The sequence below is a fragment of the Aspergillus homomorphus genome (genome assembly GCF_003184865.1).
Source record: "Aspergillus homomorphus CBS 101889 unplaced genomic scaffold BO97scaffold_28, whole genome shotgun sequence".
Lineage (NCBI taxonomy): Eukaryota > Fungi > Ascomycota > Eurotiomycetes > Eurotiales > Aspergillaceae > Aspergillus > Aspergillus homomorphus.
In genome coordinates, this window is record NW_020291914.1 from 146,877 (window position 1) to 171,060 (window position 24,184).

Sequence of the window (24,184 nt, forward strand, 5' to 3'; positions counted from 1 at the left end):
TTTTTTTTTTTTTTTTTTTTTCTCTCTGGATGAAACACAATACTATCGCAAACGGGAGTGATCCAGTTCTTTCTCGTAGATTTGTTCTTCCTTCTTGAGACTTGGTTTCGTCTTTGGCGTGTTGGTGTTTGCGTTTGGAAAGGAAATTTCTTGCCTTTTTATTCAAATCTCGACAATGAACTCGAGGTTCACTTTCTCCGCCTCCCCCTACCTTTCATGCCTCAAGGTTCCTCTGGGATATTTCTTGAATCGAATTGAATTGAATTTCCCTGTGAAGCGAACACTTTCTCACACCCCAACCTCCAATATCCATCCATCGATCTACCCAGCCTGCATCGACTGCAGGACAATATACCAATCCCCGATTCCACATTCAACTTCCCCATTTCCCTTTCCAGCAAATACTTTTTCTTTACTTTCTTCTTTCTACTATTGTCTCCCTTTCCTTCCTGTTCAGGTTGTTCCGGCCACCTCGTGTACGTCTGATGGTTCGTTCCTAATGTGATCCGTTAATGCCTCAGTAGTCGTCCCCGTGGATTTTGGCATTTCGTAGGTTTAACTTCCGTTACCTTAATGTGTGCAAATCGGTCGGATCTGGAACGTCACTCATGCCATGCCAACCGGTTCACTATGCCGGAGTCTAGTATTATTGTTGAGATCTCTGGCATTTTGGGTGTTGAGCTGTGTTGAGTATTTACGGTCTTATCTTTCCGATCTGGTCTATGCTGTACGTGGATTATGATGGTATTGAGATTTTTAATGTAGTTGCTCTTGCATTTCAATTACGAGTGCTTACTGCTTAGTGTTGAGTGTTTATTACTATCTAAAGGAAAGGGCTTTCAATTGCGGTGCGTGCGTAGTATATATATCCGGGCCGAGCAGGTTCGGGTAGTCGGTTGTCGGGGAACACACCCACATACATACAATCTCAAGTGCCCGCGCTGAGGTCTTTGAACATACAATGGTGATGACCACATTAGCGGGCGTAACATACACAAATAGACCGAGAGATTAAGGAGAGGGGGGGGGGTTTATTTCTTGAGAAAAAAAAAAAAAAAAAAAAAAAAGAAAAAAGAAACAGGACAGAGGAGAGACAGAGAGAGAGAGTGTGTGTGTGCCCCTCGAGTGCCTGCCACCGGATCCATAGACTATAGATAGAGTAAGGAAACGAGCGTTATATATAGATGCCGCCGGGCGCGGCCACAACGCATTCCTATTGAATCGGATCCTGTCTTCCTCGCCCGGCCGGCCTCTGTGCTGTGAATGTGGCGTATACGGCCTAGTCTGTCTGTGGACTGTGCTTTGCTTTTGAGAGGAGGATGATTGGACTCCTACTTGCTCTTTACAAGAGAGAAAGAAGGGAGGGAGGGAGGGAAAGAGAGAGGGCTAGACAGTATACCGAAAAGAAAAGCAATCCCGCTGATTCTCTCCAAGAGGGAGAGTATACCGAAAATCCCGCCGATCCAAATCCTTCTTCTCCGCCAAAGCAGCAGCGGAGCATTCCCGGGAAATGCTCAGACCGTCTCGATTGATTGAATGATTGCCGACTTTTACAAAGTGCCTGGTTGACTGGTTGCTTGATACCAGCTTGTTGTCCCGCTGTTTACGACAGGATGAGAATGTTATGGAGGCTGGAGGGCACGGATGATGCTTTCAGCGGCAGGATTGCTGGTTCCTTCTCCGGCGCAGCAGCGCTCGGGTTAGCGGGCACAGCGGCGGCGACGGGGGGCTTCGGTGCCAATGGCACCAGCGAGGAGGTGCCTTTCCCTTCTGCTGTTACTGCTTGGACGGGCCCTGGTCGAGGGGTTCCGGGGCGCTTGTCCTGCGGCGCGGTGGGCGGCGCGGGGAGCTGTCGGGCCTCAGGGAGAGGGGCCCGCTCGCGGACTGGTTTGGGGCGTTCCACTACGTCAAGTTAGCCTGTGTGTTCGGCAGGATAGAGGAGGAAGGGGCCGGGAGGGGAACCAACAGGATACAACAAACTCGATCGGACCACCGTTGTACCGAACGGTGGTCAGGAGGGCTCCGACCCATAAACCCTCGGAGGTGATACTCTGCGCCTTGCTGCCGAACCCGGTGGTGATGTCCAGCACCTGGATATAGATCTTCTCGGCGGATTTACAGTTCAGGCTCTTCTTGAGATCCTCCAGGAACCGGACATACGACAGCCCGCCTGGCGTCCCGTCCGCCTGGGTCTCGACGTAGTCGCTCAGCAAGCGGACTTGCTCAGGGCGACCGCCCGCGCGACGTAGGTAGATGGTCACGTCCGGATACGCCATCTCGACCGCCGGGAACAGCCCGGGCCTGAACTTGCGGCTGCGCCGCAGCTGGCAGTTGGCGCTGTGGGCGCTCTCGCTCCTGAGCTTCAGGCAGTACTTGATCAGGTGCTGCATGCAGGCCTCCGCGTCGCGGTCGGCGGCTGTCTGCACGAACTCGGGCAGCTCTTTGAGGTGGTGGAGAAGGAGGTCCCGGAGCTCATCCTGCTCTCGGCTGCGGGTGATCTTGTCGTGCAGGAGCTCGTTGGCCGCCAGGAGCTGGTTCAGCTGCTTGTCAAGCTGGGCCCAGTCGCTGGGTAGGCCGCCGGGGAAGGCTCTCATGTACTCGAGCACGGCAGTCTTCTTGACCATTTCGAGAGATGTGCCACCGGATTGTATGATCAGACAGATGGGGACGAGTGCACGTTGCGTAAACAAACGATGGACTTGTAATGAGTGTGGGGAAATGAAGCGGTCAGTAGTGATGCAGCAGGTGGGAAGATTCCTGCCTTTGAAGTTGAGACAATGCAGAGACGAGAGATAACCTACTGTGTTGATTATCAGCAGAGACCAGAATGGTTGTTGAGGCTATTATAGCACAGGCAGGCCACCAAAGTACCCTCGAGTCCGGGGGGGGGGGGGGCGGCGCGCTTTGAGGAGGGGGTGATGGGCAGTGGCAAATCACGGGGTTTTGCTGGTTGCCTGCTTCTTAGGCAGTCAGGCATCCTGTGTTATTGTGCTGATTGCTACCCTGCTAGGTGTGCTTTAGTGGGTGGACAGGTCGAGTCAGTTCATGCAGTGATGGGAGATAGATAGAAGCCGGATGTGATCTATCGCGACACACCTCCAGATTCAGCTGAATAAGCAAAGAGTCTGGCGGGGGCTGCAGTAAAGAAATCCCTCAGTAGTTACAAAGTACCTGCTAGACGGCACCGAATGCTTGCCACTGTAATCCCTGTTGAAGTGACTACTGCAGTCGTTGCAGGATGGTTGCTGAATCGACGCAGCAGGCAACCCAATATATGTCCCGGACAAAGGAATGGATCCACATGCATTGACCACAAAGAGATATTTAGACTAACTTCGAACCATATACATAAAATCCCGATATGCACCTCATTCTTGACACATGTCCAAAAGTGGCGGAACCGAATTGGATCTGGGCATCGGAACACCTCACGGGGTCCTTTTGTTCTAGACTGATGAAGATTGGGGAGTCCTGGCGAGGACTGCCCACCTGGGTAGTGAAATCTAGCAATGGTCATGTCCTCGGCGGGTTGACCTCTATTTCAAGCGGTTGATTTGGGTCCGGATTGCGAGGATGCAACAATGGGCAGTGGTAGGCTTGGGGTATCAAACCCCAGACTCATTGGGTTGGGTCGAGGGCTGTTGCGGTCCAGATACAGATTTGGACTGTGATTCCTCTGCTAGGGGCGCAGGTGCAGGTGCAGGTGCAGGTGCAGATACAGGCGCAGGAGGGGTGGATGCTTTAGGTAGTTGGGGTTCTTGGGGCTCAGGTTGCTTCTGCTGTGCTTGCATCTGCGGCTGCTCTTGAGGCGGGGATGGCTGTGCTGCAGGTGCCGGGGTTGCCTCTGAGGAAGCAGCAGCAGCGGCATGCTGCTCCGGGCTCGACTGCTTTTGTTCCTTCGGTGTTTCGGTGGGTACTTGAGATTGAGGCCGAGGCTCTGAAGGCTGATCTGTGGATGCTGGCTGCTCGAGATTTTGATCAGCTGGCTGTTCGGCCGGGGTGTCCACAGATGCAGCAGTATACTCGGCAGCAGAAGCTTCTGTAGCTAAAGGTGCGGTTTGCTCTTGTGCCGAGTTCTCAGACTGAGGCAGCTGTTGCTTGATGACTGATTCATCCACTTGCTCTGCTGCCGCAGCCGGGGGAGCGGCCTTGTCAGGGATCTGGCCCATGGGCTGCGAAGGGGCTTCAGAGCTTGGTTCTGTGATGGGCTGCTCAGACGGTGGCTGAATAGTCTGTCCGTCATGTTCAAAAGCGGCGGGTTGTTCTACGGATCGCTCCAAGCCCGAACCGGTGGGTTCGTCAGTGGTCTGGGTCGTAGTAATCTCTGCTGCGCTGATAGTCTGGGGGATAGTTTCTGCAGCTGGCTCAGGAACAGCAGGCCGATCAACTGATTCCATTTTAACCTCATTCGCTTGCTCGCTCGGCTGGACCACTTGTGGTGGATTATCCAGGCTCGCTTCTAATGTGCCGAGCAAATCGGACTTCTTAGTCTCTGTGCTTTCTTCACTGGGCTGAGAGCCGACTCTGTGATTAGTCGAAGGCTCAGGAGTTAGTTGGTTAGAGGAGAGCTTGGAAGCATCCCCTGGTAGGTCTGTGGAACCCTCCATGACTATATCTCCACCGTGCTGGAGCTGTTCCGACGACGGCTGCGTAACTGTTCCACCAGCGCCCCCAAGCGGCTCAACTGCTTCCATGTTCGCTGTAGGTGAAGGCGTCTCTAACACCTGTGCCCGAAGTGTGTCTTGAGATGGCGACAGGAAGGCTGCCTTTGCACTTTCTTGGGGCGTTTGTTGCTGTGAATCTGGCCCCTGCTGAGGGGCAGGTTGATTTGTTGGCTCTGAGGGAACGGCGTCTGCCATTTCCACATCCTTGGAAAGTCCAGGAGTCGCGCTTGGCTTACCGACCGGAGCCAGCTTGGATGGATCTCGAGACACCTCTGGAGGTTCAGAGGGAGCCGAGGGCGGTGCTGGATGTTCTGAAGGCGTTTTCGAGGTAGCGACAGAAGCATTGTCTGAGATTAATGGCTGGGGTTGAAGGGCTTCCAACGCAGGTACAGGTACCGGTTCGGGAGCAGCCGAGAGCTCAGTGCTGGTCGGTGGTGCCGAAGTCTCTGGTGTCTTTGCATCGAGCATGGACTCATCACCGTCATCGCTCTCATCAACCTCGTCGCCTTCATCCTCCTCTTCATCTTGACCGGCTTGACCGACCGATAATCTTGAGGGATCTGTATCATCTTCTTTGTCTGCTGCGCTGTCTACGCCGCCTGCCCCATGAACCTGGGAAGCATCCGCGCCGTCACCAGGAGCAAACATAACCTTCTTGCGCCTTCCTTTGCCCACCCCCTTAGCCTTACGCTTGGGGGGAGGAGGCCGTCGTCTGGGAGGGGTCATGACATTCTCCGACCCGGCTTCGGCAACTACAACGCCCTCAGCATTGACGACCCCCACGCCTTCAATGACAGTGCCCGGGGCCGGGGCCTCCGGAGTGACAGTGACAGCGCTACTCGGAGCCGCAACCTGCGTCTCATCGCTAATCTCTCCCTCAATCTTATGTCCCTCGGGCACCCAAGCCTCGTAGATCGAAATGTTCCCCGTGACCGGATCAACCTTCTTGAAACGGGTCCGCCTCATGGGGCCCGAATTGGACCCATCTCCATCTGTAGCCGACGCGCCATACAGGGACTGCATGCCTGGCCGCCTCTTGGCCAGGAATTCCACCTCCACAGCCTCGAGATGCTTGGGGACAGCCGTCCACTTGCGGGCCACGAAGCTGCGTTCCGTGCTCTGGATCAAGGGTTGTTCTTCTCCGTCCGTTGCCTCCTTGTCATCATCTTCAGAGTCCTTCGCAGCTTGCCGAATGTAAATGCAGCCCGCGCGGGCCGCGCGCAGGAGCGCCCGACTCATCGGGGTCAACAAGTGGCTATCTCGGGGCATTGGGTGTTCGGGGATGGTAGGTTTGCCGCCCGAACCTTGAACATCGCTGGAGTCGGGCACGTCGTTCTTAGGTACTTGTGAAATGGTTTGGGTCTGGCGCGTCCATCGTCGTACAGGAAGTCCTTCAAACACGTCGTGATCGATCTGCCCCGTTCGATTGCGGTTGGCGGCATCTCCAAATTGGCGCCCCGAGCGAGAGGACCTGAACTGTAATAAATCAGCTTTAGAGACTATTTAGGTAGTTTTTGACTTGTCTCGTTTGTCATTTCGGAGGCCATGGACGCGCGGAGTCGGTGCGGCATTGGGGGCGAGGGACTTACGGTAGGTGGCATCGTGAGCTTCTGATGCTGCTGCCTCACTCCCAGAACTGGATGCAATTCGCACCGCGAGCTTTCTCATCCATCCACTAGCCGCGAAAACTGTATGCGCCTGATCGGACGAGATATAACCCAAGTGTGTGACGGTGAATTGGAGGTGAGTTAGGAGGTTGATGATTGTCTGATGCCCGCGATGCGACCGAAGGCGGCAACGACAACCCTGGATCCACGTGACTGGATTTGATGGCAGAACAGAATAATTTCAATCGAACTACACCCTACAAGGGGAAAGAAATCCAGGTAAAGAGAGAGAAGAATGGTATTTTCGAAGAGTAAGTACCAGTGCTACATACAACATACGCAGTGGGTTGGCTTCGTTAAAATTACAGAGCACCTCCAGTCTATTCAATCACTCCTTCGGCGGCGCAAGATATCAAGATCAATCCCCAGCAACTCCGTTCTTACGCCGGCAAATCAAGCATCGCAAATATAGTTTGTTTAGTCCCAACTAATACCAGGTCAGTACAGCGTGTCTATATAGAATAGGGAAATATATCTTACCCAGTGTCCTTCTGGCGAACAATGCCACCCTCATTGCCGGTTTGCTTGCCCTGTTTGCATGTCAGCCGCGCTATCGTTTTGAGTATCGCATATCCCCGACTACACTTACCGTCTTTTGACCCTCGACAACCAGTTTGTCCATCTGGTAAAATTGACTGATCACGGTTTGACGCTGGAAAGGATGTTAGCTCGAAACTTTAGCTGAACAGCGGCGCTGTGCCCCGAAGAAGCAATGCTGGGCTCAAATGTTCCCGAGGCTGACCCCGCCTGGTGTCACCAACCTTTAGCATCCGCAGGTTCTGGATTCCATCTTGAATCAATTCCTGTATCCGTCTATCCTCCGTCTCCTTCTGATGCTCGCGGAAAGAATCCACTGTGCGCCGGCGGGCGTACTCGCGGAAGTTGTAGTTCGAGAACTGAGAAGACTGACGCAGCAAGGAACGGAACTACACGGATGAGCGTGAAAAGTTAGCCCCGAGCTCGAGCTAGTGCGAGGACACATCAGGCTCCTCATGGAGAAAAGTGAACATACCAAGGAGCGGACCTGGAAGGCCGTATCGCGCCCGAGCGTAGGGACAGACATGATAACTGGCTTAAGATAGGAGTGGAGAGATGCGATTATGAAGCGGTATAGCTGAAAAGCGGAAGATGAAGTGAAGAGGTTTGCTAAGATGGACGATGCCTAAAAGACCCAGATGCGGCTATCTCCGAGCACGTCTTAATCGAGTTGCTGGATCGTGAAGCGTCTAGACGAAACGGACTCGAGTTAGTTGACTGAGAGACTTGCTGTAACCAGTACAACCAATGTGACCAAATGACCAGTACAGGCAGTGTTGGCCGGTGAATCCGGGATGGCGAGGTTGTAGGATAGCGAGGGGTAGACGTACCTTCAGTCCAGCGCAATTCGAAGTGGCGTCGGAAGAGAAGCTGGTCGGGGCAGGCAAGCCAAAGACCGGATCACGTCTTTAATCCTCGAGAGACTTGACAGGCGGCCAAAGCGATACACAGTGAATCAGACAGAGAAGTAGGTCCAATTCCGAAGGGGGGAGTGAGACCAAGGGAGGGGGAGGCGTGAAGAAAGTCCAGGAACAATGGAGATCTCGGGAAATTCTTTTGGTGTTCGGCGGAGGTTGCGATGACGGAGTTAGTCGCCCGGCCTCCACGGGGTCTCCGCCGCTTTCAAGCTTCCCTCCTCCTCCACCCCAACAATCAGTCCCTGTCACTTCATAAGCACTGTCGATCAACAATCTGATCTGCTGTCTGGCACTCCTTCGGAGTTCTCTTCTCCCTCTAGTCCTCGTAAATCAATGGCGCAGATTCCGACTCCTCCTGCCTCCCGCCACGGTTCACCTTTGCTGGAGGATGAACTCAAGGAATTAAAGATCGAACAGCAACAGCCGACGAATCAATTGCAGGTGCTGGACGAGCTGCTCGAGCGATATCTCTACCTACTAGACCAGCATCAAAAACTGCAAGCCGACCTCGGTGCCCGGCTGTCCTCGGTATGTTTGTGATTGTGGATGTTGACCCTGAATTGCTGCCGGACAAGGGCTAAAGGTTCACCAGGGATTCATCTCTCTTGCGCACGCGAATTATACATGTCCACCTGGGCGAAGATACGGAGCAGATTACTATGATGAACGCATGAAGGCGACAAGGAGAGTGTGAGTTTGGGCTATACTTCGGCTTGTCCATTGAGACCGCCCTCCCTTTTACAAGAACGCTCGGCCAATCGATTGATCGCACATCTGCAGGAAACTACAAGCTGGCCTCGACTCGACCCAGGAGCAGAACTTGACTGAGAAGGAAGAGCCCGCGGAGAAAAGCACTACCTCAAACGGGAGATTCCAGCATACCTTCTCCATCGAACCCATTACAATCGAGCAGCCGGAGGACCAATCCGAGACGGATGACAAAAGCGATTCCTCTTCAGGGGATGAGACTGCGCAGGCACGCGACGATAAGAACGAAGTGACAGGGGAAATCAGCAACCGAGCTGTCGACTCCGCAGCCGCGGCGGAGTCTTCTCAAGCAGGAGCGGAGACAGATGCGAAGTCAAAGAAAGCGAAAAAGCGATTCCGTTCGTCGGACCCAATCTACTGGTACGGGATCTTGGTGCCCCTTTCTTTGCGTAGCGCCCAGAAGTCGTTCACCGAAGCCGTCGAGGGTCAAATCTCGGAATTGGCCAATGTTGTTGTTGAGATGCGCACGGTGGAGAAGCAGGTCCAGCAGGTACGAAGTGCGCTAGGCCAGGCATAAGTGAACATGTTCTCTCGCAGACAACACAAATTCAACACGGACGCCGAAGGATGGAGCAGGGTAAATGGACGAGCGAGCTATGGACTTGTTCTAAAGGAGCTCTAGAAGACCTCTGCTCCACCTTCAATTAACTCCCAAGAACCGAGGAGACATGGTCGGATCTCACCAGTGGTCAGTTCTGTAGCACGGTAGTCCCAGCCTATTTTTGTAAATAAGAATAGAGTACGGTAGGTTGTGTAGTGTTGAGGGGGTCTTCTTGATAAAAAGGGGGAGAGAGGATGATTTGTGTGGCCTGAGGTTCATATTCTGCCTGTTCTGTCCGGCCTTCTCCGCCTCCCTCTTACTTTCTCTCGCTAGTCCTTCGTACTTTCGTACTTTGTACTTCTTCCTCAGTTCATCCTTCCAAAAGTTCGCACTCCTTCATCCTCCACTCGTTCCAGTCCCGCAATAAATGAATAAAGAGGAGCCTGGCACTATACTTACCCCTCTGCTCCTCTTCTCTGCGTCTTTCCCGCGTGGCAGGTCCCTCATATGATCTTTGCCAGCCAGAACAATAATACCATCATATAAGAGATGATGTTAAGCGATAAACTCTGATTTAATCTCCGCGACTCGCTAACCTCAACTGGCTCTGTGCCCGAGCGACTATTCGGCAAAATTGGCCTAAAGAACCGACGGCGCTTCAGCCATTGTTGCTATGATGATGGTTGTTATCATTATTATGACCAGGATCCATGGAATGGAGCCGTCAGCACAGCCGGCTCCTCATCCTCGGTAGGACATGACCAAGTCATTGCACGAATCACACTGGCGAACACATCGCTGTATGGATTCCCGGTGGAACTTCTTATCCTCTGCCCGACTCAGGAGTGAACGCGATTCGTGATTCTTGCCTGCGACGCCCATGTTTCCGGTTGTCTGTTTCAGGTCATGATTGGGTGTTCATACGTGGATGGCCTTCATCACTGGTTTCATGTTGAAGTCCCAGGGCCGCAATGCCGCACTCCAAGGAGTGGCACTTCTGCTCAAGCTGAGACTCTAGTGCCAATCGCCGTACTCTTGGTCCCTCTCGGAGCCCTGGTTGTGACCCGCCCGCCCAATAGTCGTCCAGCGTCCTTTGTAATTCCTCCATTATGGGTCTTAGCTTCGGTCCCTTAGCTCCTCCCGTTTACTCAGGATCTCAATTTCTGGCCTGTCTATGGCCCTCGCCGTCTCGCCTATTCGACTTCCCTGGTCAGAATGACCGTAACATGCATGGTCTTGCGAACCTTGGTGTCTCCATAATCCAGCAGCGGTTTGCATTGTGTGTGCAAGATTATCAGCAAGCGAGGGGAAAGAAGCAAATCGAAACAAAGAAATACTATCCATCTCATATCAAATGATCATCCCCGCGTGAGTCAATGTGTTGCGTCCAGCGCCTCTCCATGAAACGAGGCACCACCCACTCCGGGAAGTGAGTTCGACCACGGCATATCTGCGACGTTGACATTGAAGCCTAGTGGCACTCTAGCTGGCCATCCCAATGCTCCTAAGTATCTCTCGGTACTAATTCCTTCCGTCACAAACGGCCTCCCGTGCCTGTCTCCGCGCTATCGCTTTGGCTCAACTCCACCTTGAACGGGTGCGACTCCCAAACGTTTGCACCGGCGCACCCTACTTTGAGTCCAGTCCCTGAGCAAAGCACGGAAATGAAGTGTCTTTAGTATCAACCTCCGACTTTCAGGGTTGCTGGGTTTCCGGAAACCCCCTGGGCGACTTTCCCGTCCGAGTGAGGCGTTATCGCCCAAAGACCTGCCTGCCGTCTGTACGCGCGCTGGGGTTGATTTCTCCTCTTTTTACTCTGTACTGTCCGGTCGTCCGCTCTTTACACCTGGGAGCAAGGGCTAGAGGCTCTTTTGTTCCTTTTGGACGGTTGTTTCTTTCTTTGCCAGAGATTCTGTAAGTTCACAATCCGTGCCTTGCATGATTCATGGTGAGGGTTCGCTAACCACCCACTTGCTATCTTATGCGCTCAGGGGCTTGGTGACCAGCCGGGGATTCTTCTTAGACTTTGCAAGTCTTATACTATGTTCTTGTGATTAAAGTCTTTGATTCTTTTCTTCCATTCTTTGCGAAAGACCTGTTTCTTGTGGTACGCATCCTTTGATTGTTTCGCTGCCTACAATGCGCACCCAGCGGCTTGTAGCATCCAACTTACTTGTCCCCTCTAGAGGCATTGAGTGCCCCTGCAATCATTCTCATCTTCGACCTTCTTTTTCTTCAATACCATCAAGGTCCTTGTCGTCTCACAACCAACGAGCACGTTTTATCGGTTTACATCATCCCCCACGCAACGTGCCTGCTATCACTCGCTTTTAGACGCGCCAGTTGAGCTACCTTTCGCCGACACTCAGCTCCTAGCTAGCAAAAAAGTACCAGCTCTTGTTTGATGCGCTAGCGAAAACTGAGGTTCTTCGTCGCGATATCATCTCGCGATTGCTGTAACCTTCACATCTCATCAACACATGGAACCTAACCCAGAGAATGCGGGCTCTGACCCCATGGAAAGGAAAGGATCGGTGCGGCGTGCACGAGAAATGTTGGAGGCTGGAAAACGTCCCGAACAAGTCCCAGAGCCAGTGCCTACATCCAGAATCAACCCGGCCCATATGACACAATGGCCCTTACCCAACGGTGGTCTTCAACAAATCGATGCAGCCAACGCCCATGCACGACTGCTAGGCCCCAAAGGACCTCCGCCACAACGGCCTCCCCAACCCGACTGTCCTTCGCCGTCTGTGTATTCTGAATGGAGCGTTGATGTTGTACCTAGTCCGCTAAACATCAAACGGCCTGTTCCGTCCTTCTCTCAACCTCTACCGATCCAACCTGCACCACGACCGGCAATTAGAGTACCCATTCCTCCTAGTCCAAGCAGTGTTGCAGGTTCAACACCTCGGGCATCCATTGCTACCGAAGACCTATTTAGACAGTCCGGAGTCTCGTCTGTCGGCACAATCTCCCTTAATGATTTACAGGCGACCGCTCATTCAACATCGGAACATGGTGCTTCTTCAGCATACCCATTGAAAAAGGCAGGTGGCCTTGCGCCGACGATCCCAGCAGCTCGACCAGGCGAGAATCGTGGATCATCCGTCTCGCCGATTCCAGAGGAGCTACCGGATAGTCCAACGATCTCACGGGAGCTTTCCGCGCCAACTCGACCATATCCTCCTAGTTGGTGCTCTGGACCAGCCGAGTCGGTAATTCTAGGTACCTACCTGGATGGTGACTCCGAAGATAGCGGATCACAACACTCGGTGCAGGCAGCCGCTCCTGCGCTTTTGAGGCAAGCAAGTATTGGAACTCGTGGGAAACCCGCTTTGCGTACGATCCAGAAATCCAGCACAAATTCACCTGTGCCAGTCTTGACAAAAACCCCGGTATCTGCCAGGCCAGCTACAGCTAAAACGACGACAACGGAAGCAGTGCTGAAGGAAATAGCTGTTGGAAGGGAACGGAACGACAGCATTTCCACAGTATCGTCCGGCTCGACACATTTTGGGACGGAGAAAGCGCCAATCATGCTAGACCTCAGTGCTGAGCACCCAGCTGTGGCTCGCCCGCTCAACAATAGCGCTACTATGCATAAAGAGACCGGAGGACTTCCGAAAGCAGCACCAGCAATGAGCGAGAAAAGACCCACTGGCCGTCGACCTCCTCGATTGAATATGACCGCTGTGCGTGATGCGGAGGCCCGTGGAAGTCTAACAAGCTTACCTGATTTGATCCGACGAGCGACCAAACTTGCGTCTAACCTCGAGCATGGTCGGACTGCAAGCAGAAACGACCTACTCAATGGAGGAAACCCTCGCTTCCGTAAGTGGCTTGGTAACCATTATATCATGGCATTAAAGTAACTGATGTATCTGAACAGAACAGAGGCGCAACTCAGGATCCATTCAGAGTATTCTAGCATCGTTTCCACCCCCTGCTGCGGTACAAGATGGTGCTCACTCTTCTTGGCCTTTCTTTTTTCGGAGATCCACGCTCCATCAGATCCACTCCAACGAACCCTCCCAACAAGCGGACCAGGAGAAAGCCCAGCCGAAGCAGGCTCGTCGCTGCTGCGGCATGCCTCCGTGGCTCTTTGCACTTGTTTGTGTCATTATCATCGTCATCATCTTGGCCGCTGTTCTGGTCCCCGTCTTCCTGGTCGTTCTCAAGCATAAGTCGAGCGGATCAGACTGTGCGAAGACTGCACTGTGTGAAAACGGTGGTGTCAGCGTTTCGAGCGGGGATGTCTGCTCCTGTGTGTGCGCCAATGGTTACACGGGGACTCGCTGCGCAATAGCCGGCGACGCCAGCTGCGTTACAGCCAAGATCAACAACAAAAGCGCCACTATGGGTAGTGATCTTCCTGAGTTGTTTGAAAGCGCTCAACAAAATTACAGCATCGCACTTGATGAGACGACTATCATGGCGCTGTTCAGCCAGAACAACGTCTCCTGCACGACCGAGAACAGCCTCGTCTCCTTCTCGGGTATTTCAACAAGCAGCAGCAGCAAATCACGCCGTGCTTTCCTTCCCTGGTACGACCTGACAGAATCTTCCAACTCGAACCTACTGCGATTCAACTACGAGCAACCGCAGCCGACACCGACCCCACTGGACCTGCCCACTCAAGCCCTCGTCGCCCGTGCCTCCGTTGCTACAGAGAACGGGATCGTCTTCGAGGACACACCACCAACGAAGACCGGCGAGACCGAGACAGCCAAAGCCACAGCCACAGCCACGGACCTCCGCCACCCAGGGTCCCAAACGACCTCAACAGCGACAGCAGCAGCAAGTTCCTCGCCGACCGCTACCAGGGCCCCATCCACCAATTCAACCAACAAGGTGATCACAAGCAAAGCCCTGGACTTCGCCCGCATCTCCGTCCTGTACATCTTCCAGGAAACCGGCACCCTCTCGGCCGCCACGTTCGCCGAGAACGACCTCCAGCTGTACCTGACGAACGTCTACACGGAGGAATTCAAACACATCCACGCCATTGACCTGGATCCAGCGGGCGTCAAGGGCAATTTCACTCTGAATTTCGACGAGTATCAGATCACGTTGCCGAGTGGGAATGTCGTCGGCGGCGGAGGATGAATTTCGGGGAGAAAGTGACCATGTCGTTTATCTTATTCGCGCTATCATAATATCAACATCAGCCTCTGTATGTACCCTTAGCATTTGCAATGTCAATCCGAACCTGCCCGACCCGATCTCGATCTGTTCAATCTCTAGTAAGTTATAGCTTGGAAGTAGTAGAGTAGGGAGAATTTGCCCTGGGAACACTGTTTATTGAATTTATAGCCCATGGCGTAGATCAAGAGCAGGAAGTACTTTTCTTCTACAAAGAAGTGAATTGTTCAATTGGGACCGATCAACCGATCAACCCACATATCATGCATGCATGCATGATCTCGATAAATCCTATATTGATTATGTACAATGCAAAGCAAAGCAACCAACCCACCCGAAACTCCAGCCCGCGTGCCGCGCATGCAACCAACGTCCACGCAGTCCAAACAAACCAGCCCAACCGGCAAACAAACAAACAAACAACCAACCACCATCCTAAGCTTAGGTTGGATCCTCACAAACTGCTTCACCGAATAACCTTCATGAAGACGGCTAACTGCTTTTCCAACTTACCCAAAGAAGCCAGACAAACGACATCCCCAACAACCCCCACAAAAAAAAGACGCCCAAAGGAACTAAGTAAAGAACGAAGCATTAGGCGCCAACCCCTCAAAAGGCGAATAATCCTCAACCAGCCAATCGAGTCTAGCGCGACGCTCATTGAGAACCTCTTGCTCGGACTCCCACAGCCTGCGCTGTAGGGATTTCTGTCTGACGAGTTCTTCAGCCTTGCTGGTGCTGCTGCGACTGAACCACGAGGAGAAGGAGGAGGAGGATGATTTGCGAGTAGTAGTAGTGCCGGCGGCGGCCGCCGCCTGCGCGATAGCCTCGGATTCTTCGCGTTCGGCGTGCGCGAGGAGCTGGGTGACCATTTTCTTCCAGTTGGCGAGGCCGACGCGGAGACAGTCGGCGCAGCGGGTGTGGGCATCTGGATCTGGGTTGTGCGCGGTGGTGGCTGCTTCTAGGTCGTGCAGGACGTTTTCGGCGATGTCGACGGCGTCGCGGGTCCATGCGAGGCCGGTTTCTTTGGAGGAGGAGGCGAAGATGATCTCGCCGATGTAGGTCATTAGGGCGGCTTCGTCGCAGATGGCGGCTGGGGTGCGGGCGGGAGGGGCGTTGCCGGTTGGGGGTGCGGGTGGGTACGGGGCTGGGAGGAGGGTGGTTTGGAGCTTGTTAACGAGGGAGCGGAAGGGGTCGTTGGAGCGCGGGAGGGTGCGGGTCGATGCGATGGGGGCCTCGCCGACGTCTGCGGGGATGGAGCGGCGGGCTTTGAGGATTGAGGTGAAGGTCGACAGCGCGGTCGAGAGATCGCCCCGGCGGGCCTGGTGGACGGCCATCGCGGTCGAGACGCGGAGGATGTTGGCGGACGGAAGGTGCTGGCTGTCGGTGTTGCGGAGGAGGCCGGTCTGCGGGTCCGCCACGATTTCCGGGTTGGGCGCGCCGGCGGCGGCGATGTCCATCGCTTGCTGGTACACTTCGTCGGCGTGGCTCTCGAGGCCCTTGTAGTCGAGCCAGTCGGCGTAGGCGAGCGCGGCGTCCACCTGCTGGCCCGTGGTGAAGCCGCGAGTCTTGAGGATCTTGACGTAGAAGCTCTGCGGGCTCGGCATGGCCGGCTCGCAGTCCTCCTCGTGGAGCACCTTCTTCTGCTTCGTGGGCATGGGCTTCGGCCGCGGGTTCGACGGCCCAACGACGAAGTCCGCCGGCGCGGAGATCCCCTGCTTAAGGTCCGTCATCCAGCCCTCCAGGGACTCGGCCGCTTTGGCGGCGCTCATCAGCGCTTGGAAGTAGCCGCGGCGCCACGGCTCGCTCTTGGCCGTGATGTCGTAGACCGGCTTCCAGACCCCTTCCACCAGATCTCCACCCTCGGTTGTTTCCACCAGGCCCTGCCCTTCGATTGCCGGGTCCTCCAGGCGTTCGAGCAGGGTCTTCAGGAAGCTCGCGACCATGGCCCAATCGGTCATCAGCTTACCGATCTTCTCCGGGTTCTGGTGGGCTTGCGCGGACCGGAGGCACCAGCGGCTCTTCCACGACCATTCATCTGGCGTAGGCCATTGATACTCGTTCTCGGCATGGTAGATGCCGTATTTCATGATCTGAAAGAGGGCGAAGATGGCGGTGAATGAGAGACCGAGCTTCAGACTGCGAGAGAACCGTCGGCGGTAGTAGTTGCGGCTTTCGGTGGAGACGAGGCGGGCGAAATGTTGGCGGAGGTGGATGGACAATGGGGGGAGAGGATAGCTGGTGGATGTGGGCGAGAGGAAGGCGAGCTGTGGGCGACCAAGCGGCGGGGAAATAATCAATTGTCGCGAGGTATGTGTAAAAGGTCGTCGAATGAGGGCTAGGGAGCTGTGCGGCACCGGGGACCGCAGCGAGCGGCTGGGTCCCGGTATTCGAGAAACAGGGATGCGAGGAGGAAGCATCCTCGAGTGATTGGGATATTGCGTGGTTGGAGGATGAAGCTTGAATGGACTTGCGGAGGTTTGAATTGCATGTTCAAAGAGAGAGAGAGACAAACGCGCCAAGCCCGTCAGGTGCTTCGGTGTTTTGCGTGTTTGCATTTCGGTCTTAATCGGGTCTAGCGGGCCGAGCCAATTGATGGATTCCTTACTTTAAGCAAGTTGGAGAATACTATTCCTGCACCATCAATGCCAAAGGGGAATCAATAATCATATGCAAAGCCGATAATCTCTATAGACAATAGTCCTTCTAAATCACCCTAAATCTCACAAGCCAGCCTGTATTCCACATGATACAAAAAAAAGAAACAATCACAAAAGTTTTCCGAAAGCGCCTACGCTAATTTAGTTCCGGTCAAAGTAGCCCTCGCTCTCGAGCATGAGGATGATCTCGTGCACAATGCTGCGAACGCTCTGCTTGGAGACGTCGACAGTGAGATCGACGTTGGAGGGAGTCTCATAGGGGTCATCGACACCGGTGAAGCCCTTGATCTCGCCGGCGCGAGCCTTGGCGTAGATACCGCGCTTGTCGGTCTTCTCGCAGTACTCGAGAGGGGTGGCGACGTGGATAAGGAAGAAGTTACCACCGCCCTGGGTGACGGCGTCACGAGCGGCCTTGCGGGACTCCTCGTGGGGAGCGATGGGGGCGGCGATGACGGCGGCACCAGCGCGGGTCAGCTCACCGGCAACGAAAGCGATGCGCTGGATGTTGGTGTGACGGTCCTCCCGGCTGAAGCCGAGCTCGGAGGAGAGCTCGTGGCGGACGGTGTCACCGAGCAGAAGGGTAACAGAGCGACCGCTCTGCTGGTTCAGGGTGACCTGCAGGGCACGGGCAATGGCGTCCTTGCCGGAGTTCATGTAACCAGTAAGGAAGATGGTGAAACCCTGGCTGAAGCGGGGAGGGTTGGACTCGCGCAGGATCTTGACAACCTCGGGGTAGGAGAACCACTCGGGGATGTGGGCACCGGTACGCAGACGGTTGCGGAGCTCGGTACCGGAGATGTCGAGGGTCTTGACACCAGCGGGAACCTCGTCCTTGGGGCGGTACTCATCGGTGTCGGGCAGGTAGGTGACCTGCTGGAACTCGACGACCTCGATACCAAGCTCGTCCTTGTACTTCTCGACAGCGTGCTGAGCATCGTACGGGCCGTAGAACTCCTGACCCTTGGAGTTCTTACCAGGGCCAGCGTGGTCACGGCCGACAATGAAGTGGGTGGCACCGTGGTTCTTACGGATGATAGCGTGCCAGATGGCCTCACGGGGACCACCCATACGCATAGCCAAGGGCAGGAGACCGAGGACGGCCATGCCGTTGGGGTAGCGGGGGAGGAGAGCCTGGTAGGCACGGACACGGGTGAAGTGGTCGATGTCACCGGGCTTGGTGAGACCGACGACGGGGTGGATCAGGACATTGGCCTGACGGGCACGAGCGGCGCGGACCGTCAGCTCACGGTGAGCTCTGTGCATGGGGTTTCTGATTGATTGTCAGTCCAGCTCGGGGGGGCAAGGCGAACAGAGTCTAGATCCGCCACACACATACCTAGTCTGGAAAGCAACAACTCGGGTCCAGCCGAGCTTGTCAAAGTGGACGCGCAATTCCGCGGGGGTGTCTAGAGATTAGGCCCACTAGGTCAGTCCGGCGCCATGCATTATTGTTTCGGGAGTCCGCGCACGGATGATGGTGATGACGTACAGCGAAGGCCAACATAGTCGTAGTGGTTGAGCTTGTTGACAGCCTCGAGCTTTCCACCAATGTAGAATTCCTGAACCTTGGTGTTCAGGTACTTGATGGCAGGGTGATCCTCATCGCCGCCAAAGACCAGCTTGGCTTCCTTGACCCTACATCAGGGGGAAAAATCGCAACACGTTAGCCCAAGCGTCCAACCGCGTCATCCAGACCCACTATCTGCAAGTCCCCGGTACTCTGTAACGCCCGGTTGCCGTAACGGGACGGAACGCCAAGCGATGCCACTTCCGGCTCGACTTGGTTTTGAAACGTCGATCTGGCCATCAAAGCACCGGGAAACTTGTCCCACGTTCATAAAGACTGCATGTACACAGGATTGGACTCACTTGTCAGGGCGGTAGATGTCGTCAATGGTCAGGATGGCCAGGTTGCGGTCGTCACGGAAATCACGGAGAGTGACACGAGAGCCGGCCTGGAGCTTGAGGTCGCTGATAGTTTGCTGGGAGGCATCGAGAGTGATGGGCATGGAGAAGACGTTGCCGTCGGCGAGGCGGCAGTCCTCGCAAACACTAAAAAGCGGAGGTCATGATCAGCAAGCTGGTCGCTTCTTCTGAACTCTCCGTTTCCATCCCGGCGGCTGTGTTGGTGCATTGTCCCGCTCAATGTATAGCAATGTGGGTCGTTATTGCGGCATACCTGTCGAAGTCCTTCTGGGTCATGAAACCTGCGCTGAAGTTAGCTTGCGACTGTTTTGCGATACAAGTAATTCCCAATTGAATTGTAATCGGCGACTAACCCTCGAGGGGACTGAAACCACCGTTCATGATGAGTTCCAGATCGCAGAGCTGGCGCTCAGTGAGGGAGATGGCGGGCAGAATCTCCGCCTCGGCGGCCAACTGGTCGTGGCGGGGGGCATCGCGGGCGAGAAGGTCCTTAAGGACACCACCGTGAGGAGAGTTGGCCATGGTGTATGAGTGTGAGGAGGAGGGAGGAAGGTAGGAAGGAAGGGAGGAAGTAGAGGATGTAAAGAGGAAGAGGAGGGAAGAAGAAAGGGACTCTAAGAGTACACCGGACCTGGGGGGGTGGGAGGGGAGTTTATAAATGGGGAGAGAGAGGGGTCGGATTGATTGGAGAGGGAAGGGAATGGATGGAGGGGGAACAAGTAAAAAATGTCGGCCAGGCCAGGGGAGGGGAGGGGGAAATCTACTAAGTAAGTTTAAAGCCCGCGGAGAAAAGGCTGATTACTCAAACGTGTTGAACATAACCAAGGAAATATTGTATGGAAGACTAAAACTGGCCAGTCAATCTTTCTCTCTCTGTGAGACTTGACTCCAATTGAGAAATCCAGGCTTCGTCAGATAGTGGAGCAGCTGGACTCTTGGTTCGGGGAGCGTCGACGACACTACGTAGTTAGTCCTCCACCACTACGTAGATAGGTTGAGTTGGAAGAATATCGATACTGGGTACTTGACTGTTTCTTGATGCTGGTCGCACGGAATTCTGCCTCAATTGCACCATTGCAGTCATTGAGCATGCTATTGTGTCCTACTTCCAGCCGGCTTCTAGAAACCGTCGCGCCCTCGTTTGCTTTGATATTTCCGAACTATAGACGACAAGTCTCAATCAGTCATTCAATCCATATCTTACCCCCCCCCACCTCCACCCCTGGATCTCAAAGAACACGAATCCCTCGGAGATAAAAGCAGAGCACCGGTATCATCATAGAGCACTGGGAGATGTCCATCCCCGAAAAAGCCATGATAGTCAGGGGGGTGTAGCCTGAATCGACATTCGGCTAAAGTATCACCAGTGGACAGCCAAACGAGGCCCAGGACAGTATACACACGTACTGCACACAGCCTATTGCGATGGTCAAAAGTGATGACACTTCATCAGCCGAAGAGCGATCCTCATGCTTCTTGTGACCAAGTATAAGTATTAAAGAGCCTCCGATCGGCGGGCGGATCGGCTCAGGCTGCGTTCAGGTGTCAACCAGGCACGGGGAGTCACGTGGTCACCAGTACGCCCCGTCGAGACAATCACGACATCCCCAGCCCGGCTTGCGTGATCGCTGACGCCATCGCTTTGGGGTTTTTTTATTTTTTTCAGCGCGGGGCAGGCTGCGTCTTGGCATCTCGCCGCTCAGGTGACCCGCTTGCCCTAACCTGCCTGCTACCACTGCATGGAATGCTAGCATTCGATATCGGAGATGGACAGGGTTAAAAATCTTCTCTATATTATTAATCGTACGCGTACAGAGGCCCTAGGGAGTGATATTAAGCGCACAACCTCAGCTATAGTGAGGCACGCGAGCCACTAAACAATGCGAGAGTAAGCAAGATGTTATATCCCGATCCTGGACTCACAAACAACTCCCTCTCAACCTGGCAAGGCATGCCGTCCATTTAAGCAGCCCCAAGGGATTCCGATGCGCAAGCGGTCCACAGGTGGAACTATCCTTGACGGCCCTCAAGATCATGGCCGCCTAGTACCGGGTCTCAGGGTCCAGCACGGCACACGGCTGGCGCTTGCAAGTTTGCGATGCGCCCCATTTGTCCGGCGCTCATCCCAGTAATCGATGACAGGGAGACATTAAGCCCGGAAGATGAGCATAGCACAGCCCTGAGGCTATGTGCTTGAAGAGAACCACTAGCGACGGGAGCATAGCACGGAGGCTGCCATGTACCACACAGGATCCAAAGCACTATATACTACTCGAAGCCTCGACTAAGAGCTTGGTCCAGCAGTATACTCGGCCACAGTACCGCGCAGTGGATACAAGACCCTTCGGTATACGTCACCCGGATGAACTAGACACATCCTCTTGGGTATTCATAGTTAGCCAATCCTTAATCCAACCCTCTGTCTCTTGCGTAAAATTAACCAGTCGGATTGGCCTGTTTCGCATTCACAACGTGCTTATGTGTTTTGTGGAGGTTTGGTTAAACACCTTCCTTTCAACAGATCAGATTGATAAGATAAGATCTTGGCTGTGTCAGGATGTCTTAAATCCCTTTCGTTGATCGCTGCAGTCAAGACCAACGGACGATCAAGCCTGGTCGCTTCTTCCATCTTAGGCAAAGTTCGATGAAAATCAATGATTTTATCATGGTGATACTAAAAGTTGCGTACTAGCGGTTCACTGCGAGTATTGCCCGCTCCCGCTCCAGGCTTCGCGTGGCCCTGCGCCTGCTCTGATTGAGAGACAGTCTGCAGTGTCCTCGTACAAGGCTATTAGATATAGATCCGGACAGTAGGTGATATGACTTGAAGATGAGATTGGATGTGGGAACGCGAATTTGCATCCGCTCTGCATGACTTTTCTATTTTTCCGTAAATCATAGAATGAGCATTCGTCAAGAAGCGTGACTCATACTTGGCCCGAATATCGGATGAACGATCGGTCTCGGAATGTTTACGTAGCAGACTGTCCTGAAATTGCGAGTATCCCTAATAGTGGTTAGGTAGTAACAGGATTATACGATCACCAACCGCACACTTGATGCCATTCACAAACATCACGTCCAATGAAGAAAATCTCGTAGTAGACATAGAAGACATCTCCATGCTGCTTGGATGGTAACCTCACCGCTCTTTACTCGAGTTTGAAATGTCTCAGATGAAGAATTTTTGTCTAGGGTCCAAGGCCCAAGGCCCCACCGGTGGTCGAAATACAATGGCTTACGGCCACACTGCCTCGGCGAGAAAGTATCGTGAGCATGACCCCCTATTATTGCACATCGATTAAAAAAGTGAAGAACTTGTTTGAAGTATGATCATCTATAGTCATTATTGTACCGAGTGCGTCTAAATATTTTCCTCCGACCCGGTATGTACAGTGGTACGCGAAGGATCGGGACTGGTCGGACGGCTCTTGATCTCGATTAGGTACATGCTGATCAAGAACAGCAACGATCTTTTTAAAACATTCATAACACATGATGCCCCAGAATTCCGTGCCCAAAAAGGTAGCCGGGTGTTTGAAGCAGAAGAATGATATCAAGGCTAAGTGAACTCCGCTAGTCATGAACTCCCAATTAAATGTGAACGCCGTGGTATATGCAAGTCGAAAAAATCAAAGATCCATGGTGGGATCATTGAGCGGTAGTCGTGAGAGAACTCTGGAGGGCTTGCGAAAGGGCTTCCTCTTGGCGCTTACGCTCCATTTCCATGAGGTACTGAGCGTACTTGGACCGGGGGTTGTGGATGCCGCACTCGGTCTTGGCCTGGCCCTTCCAGCGACCGGAACGCTCATCCTCGTTCTCCTTGACGGGTTGGGTGGAGTGGTAGTCGCCGATACTCTTGTAGCCACGGTCGAGGAGTTCATTGTAGGGAACGTTGTTCTCCTTGACGTACTGCTTGACTTGATCGAAGGTCCAGTTGGCGAGAGGATTGACCTTGATCAAGCCAGCCTCATCAACCTCAATGATGTCGATGTCACCACGCTTGCCACCCTGACTACGGCGACGGCCAGTGAGGACGGCGTGGACGTTGAGTTCACGGTAGGCACGCTGGGCGGGCTCAACCTTGGCAGCCCAGTCGTAGAACTGGTCTTCCTTCTCCCAGAGACGGGGACCGTGCTTCTTGGCGAAGTCCTCCTCGGTCTCACAGCCCTGGGGCTTATAGACATGGATGGTGTTCAAGGGGTACTTCTCACGCACGCGGTCGACGAGAGCCAAGGTTTCGGGGAAGTGGTGAAGGGTATCGAGGAAGATCAGGTCAACCATCTGAGGCCGAGGCACGGCCAGCTTGGACAGCATATCGATCGTCACCAGACCAGTCAAGCCAAAGGCCGTGGTCTGGTAAAGGTGAGGCAATGAAGTGACACACCATCTCAAGACGTCTAAAGGGATGTTAGTCACTTGCTTCAGGACTAACTCGGAACAGCGCCCACTGACCTTGAGGCTCAAGGAATTGCAATTGTCTGTTGAGGAACTTCAGGTGTGGCTTGGTGAAGACGATCTCAGGCGAATAGTCATCACTCGAACTGCCACTAACATAGCCAGAGTCTCTGGAGTCAATGGCCTCGCCATCAGAAGGGTAGTTGTCCGACATCTTGGCAGGCATCGTGACAGGGGAGTAGTGGTGCTAATGCTAATACAGGAGGGGCAAGAGAGATAGAAGTTAAGTAATGGAATTGCAGAAGAGACGAAAGTAGACAAGTCTATTTGTATGATAATGAGAAGGGCAGAGGCCAGGAATGGGACAGGAGGCGAGGGATGATGTAGACAAGACACAACAGAGACGAACTCGAAGGCTCCGATATAAAAGAGGGACCGGACAGGGGCAATCACGACATCATCGGCAAAACGGAGCCTGTTCTTCCTGCCCTCTTACCTTCATAGATTCCTGAGCCATTCTGCAGGCTCGCGATCACGACATCGCCCATGACCGCTTGCCACAAGGAGCGATGGGCAGAAAAAATCCATTCTCTCATGTTCCGGGGAAATCACGCAATACCTGCACTCTGGGCTTCTGCGGTTCCCCGGACCGGCTTACCTCAGCCGAGTGCTGATAAATCCGCATGTTCCTTGCTGTCTGACTTGGTAGCTGGAGCCTGGAAGAGAGACGAATGCCCGCGAAACGGAGAAGGGAACCATGATTCCCCGGGCTAGGAATGACACTAGCTGGCTGGTCATGCTTATTAGACTCAGCATGAATCATAATCAATCAATGTCTGGCTGTCGTTGCAGGACAATCCGAGTCGACGCCTTGCGTTCAAGCCACAGACTGGAGCAACCCTAGCTGAGAAGGAGTTAGCGTCGAACGAAGAAGAAGGATGATAACTGCAGGAAACAAACC

General features: G+C 53.9%; 9 protein-coding genes across 9 annotated transcripts in view; 3 read left to right on the forward strand and 6 right to left on the reverse strand.

Moving 5' to 3' along the window:
- The window catches only part of BO97DRAFT_471621 (putative histone-lysine N-methyltransferase (Ash1)), a 3,143-nt gene extending 3,142 nt beyond the window's left edge, over position 1 (forward strand). Inside the window, exon 4 of the mRNA XM_025700053.1 lies at position 1. This exon is cut by the window's left edge and continues 832 nt beyond it. The gene's annotated coding sequence lies outside the window, so the exon portion shown is untranslated.
- A 1,414-nt stretch (positions 2-1,415) lies between these two features.
- Positions 1,416-2,293, reverse strand: BO97DRAFT_406826 (uncharacterized protein). The gene is made up of 2 exons (XM_025695501.1): positions 1,967-2,293; positions 1,416-1,902 (listed from the first exon to the last, which is right to left on the reverse strand). Exons 1-2 carry the CDS (start codon positions 2,274-2,276, stop codon positions 1,604-1,606), a joined length of 609 nt encoding a protein of 202 aa, XP_025549728.1. The 5' UTR covers positions 2,277-2,293; the 3' UTR covers positions 1,416-1,603.
- A 944-nt stretch (positions 2,294-3,237) lies between these two features.
- On the reverse strand, positions 3,238-6,407 carry BO97DRAFT_406827 (uncharacterized protein). The gene is made up of 2 exons (XM_025695502.1): positions 6,254-6,407; positions 3,238-6,140 (listed from the first exon to the last, which is right to left on the reverse strand). Exons 1-2 carry the CDS (start codon positions 6,263-6,265, stop codon positions 3,606-3,608), a joined length of 2,547 nt encoding a protein of 848 aa, XP_025549729.1. The 5' UTR covers positions 6,266-6,407; the 3' UTR covers positions 3,238-3,605.
- A 341-nt stretch (positions 6,408-6,748) lies between these two features.
- Positions 6,749-7,394, reverse strand: BO97DRAFT_415875 (LYR motif-containing protein; the record flags this gene model as incomplete). The annotated part of the gene is made up of 5 exons (XM_025696412.1): positions 6,749-6,758; positions 6,812-6,861; positions 6,921-6,983; positions 7,093-7,257; positions 7,344-7,394. The coding sequence occupies 5 exons, from the start codon at positions 7,392-7,394 to the stop codon at positions 6,749-6,751; spliced, it is 339 nt and encodes a 112-aa protein (XP_025549730.1).
- Positions 7,395-8,045: 651 nt separating this feature from the next.
- BO97DRAFT_406830 (uncharacterized protein) lies at positions 8,046-9,337 on the forward strand. The gene is made up of 3 exons (XM_025695503.1): positions 8,046-8,313; positions 8,378-8,475; positions 8,566-9,337. The coding sequence occupies exons 1-3, from the start codon at positions 8,119-8,121 to the stop codon at positions 9,068-9,070; spliced, it is 798 nt and encodes a 265-aa protein (XP_025549731.1). The 5' UTR covers positions 8,046-8,118; the 3' UTR covers positions 9,071-9,337.
- Positions 9,338-11,610: 2,273 nt separating this feature from the next.
- On the forward strand, positions 11,611-14,203 carry BO97DRAFT_471624 (uncharacterized protein; the record flags this gene model as incomplete). The annotated part of the gene is made up of 3 exons (XM_025700054.1): positions 11,611-11,849; positions 11,883-12,928; positions 12,987-14,203. The coding sequence occupies 3 exons, from the start codon at positions 11,611-11,613 to the stop codon at positions 14,201-14,203; spliced, it is 2,502 nt and encodes an 833-aa protein (XP_025549732.1).
- Positions 14,204-14,519: 316 nt separating this feature from the next.
- On the reverse strand, positions 14,520-16,692 carry BO97DRAFT_406831 (uncharacterized protein). Its single transcript, XM_025695504.1, has one exon. It carries the CDS (start codon positions 16,657-16,659, stop codon positions 14,815-14,817), a length of 1,845 nt encoding a protein of 614 aa, XP_025549733.1. The 5' UTR covers positions 16,660-16,692; the 3' UTR covers positions 14,520-14,814.
- Positions 16,693-16,902: 210 nt separating this feature from the next.
- sC (sulfate adenylyltransferase) lies at positions 16,903-19,449 on the reverse strand. The gene is made up of 6 exons (XM_025695505.1): positions 19,179-19,449; positions 19,079-19,106; positions 18,769-18,951; positions 18,389-18,534; positions 18,236-18,305; positions 16,903-18,169 (listed from the first exon to the last, which is right to left on the reverse strand). Exons 1-6 carry the CDS (start codon positions 19,345-19,347, stop codon positions 17,041-17,043), a joined length of 1,725 nt encoding a protein of 574 aa, XP_025549734.1. The 5' UTR covers positions 19,348-19,449; the 3' UTR covers positions 16,903-17,040.
- A 3,027-nt stretch (positions 19,450-22,476) lies between these two features.
- On the reverse strand, positions 22,477-23,449 carry met16 (phosphoadenylyl-sulfate reductase (thioredoxin); the record flags this gene model as incomplete). Its single annotated transcript, XM_025691913.1, has 2 exons — positions 22,477-23,225; positions 23,281-23,449. 2 exons carry the CDS (start codon positions 23,447-23,449, stop codon positions 22,477-22,479), a joined length of 918 nt encoding a protein of 305 aa, XP_025549735.1.
- Between the last annotated feature and the right edge of the window lie 735 nt (positions 23,450-24,184).

Bases quoted from the DNA above. Each gene is read 5' to 3' on its own strand.
- BO97DRAFT_406826 (XM_025695501.1), bottom strand. From the start codon at position 2,276: ATGGCGTATCCGGACGTGACCATCTACCTACGTCGCGCGGGCGGTCGC. The intron at 1,903-1,966 runs GTTGGTTCCCCT...AACTTGACGTAG, and splicing joins GATCGAGTTTGTTGTATCCT to TGGAACGCCCCAAACCAGTC.
- BO97DRAFT_406830 (XM_025695503.1), top strand. From the start codon at position 8,119: ATGGCGCAGATTCCGACTCCTCCTGCCTCCCGCCACGGTTCACCTTTG. The intron at 8,314-8,377 runs GTATGTTTGTGA...AAGGTTCACCAG, and splicing joins TCGGTGCCCGGCTGTCCTCG to GGATTCATCTCTCTTGCGCA. The intron at 8,476-8,565 runs GTGAGTTTGGGC...GCACATCTGCAG, and splicing joins ATGAAGGCGACAAGGAGAGT to GAAACTACAAGCTGGCCTCG.
- BO97DRAFT_406831 (XM_025695504.1), bottom strand. From the start codon at position 16,659: ATGCTTCCTCCTCGCATCCCTGTTTCTCGAATACCGGGACCCAGCCGC.
- sC (XM_025695505.1), bottom strand. From the start codon at position 19,347: ATGGCCAACTCTCCTCACGGTGGTGTCCTTAAGGACCTTCTCGCCCGC. The intron at 18,306-18,388 runs GTACGTCATCAC...CCTAATCTCTAG, and splicing joins CGACTATGTTGGCCTTCGCT to ACACCCCCGCGGAATTGCGC. The intron at 18,170-18,235 runs GTATGTGTGTGG...ACAATCAATCAG, and splicing joins GTTGTTGCTTTCCAGACTAG to AAACCCCATGCACAGAGCTC.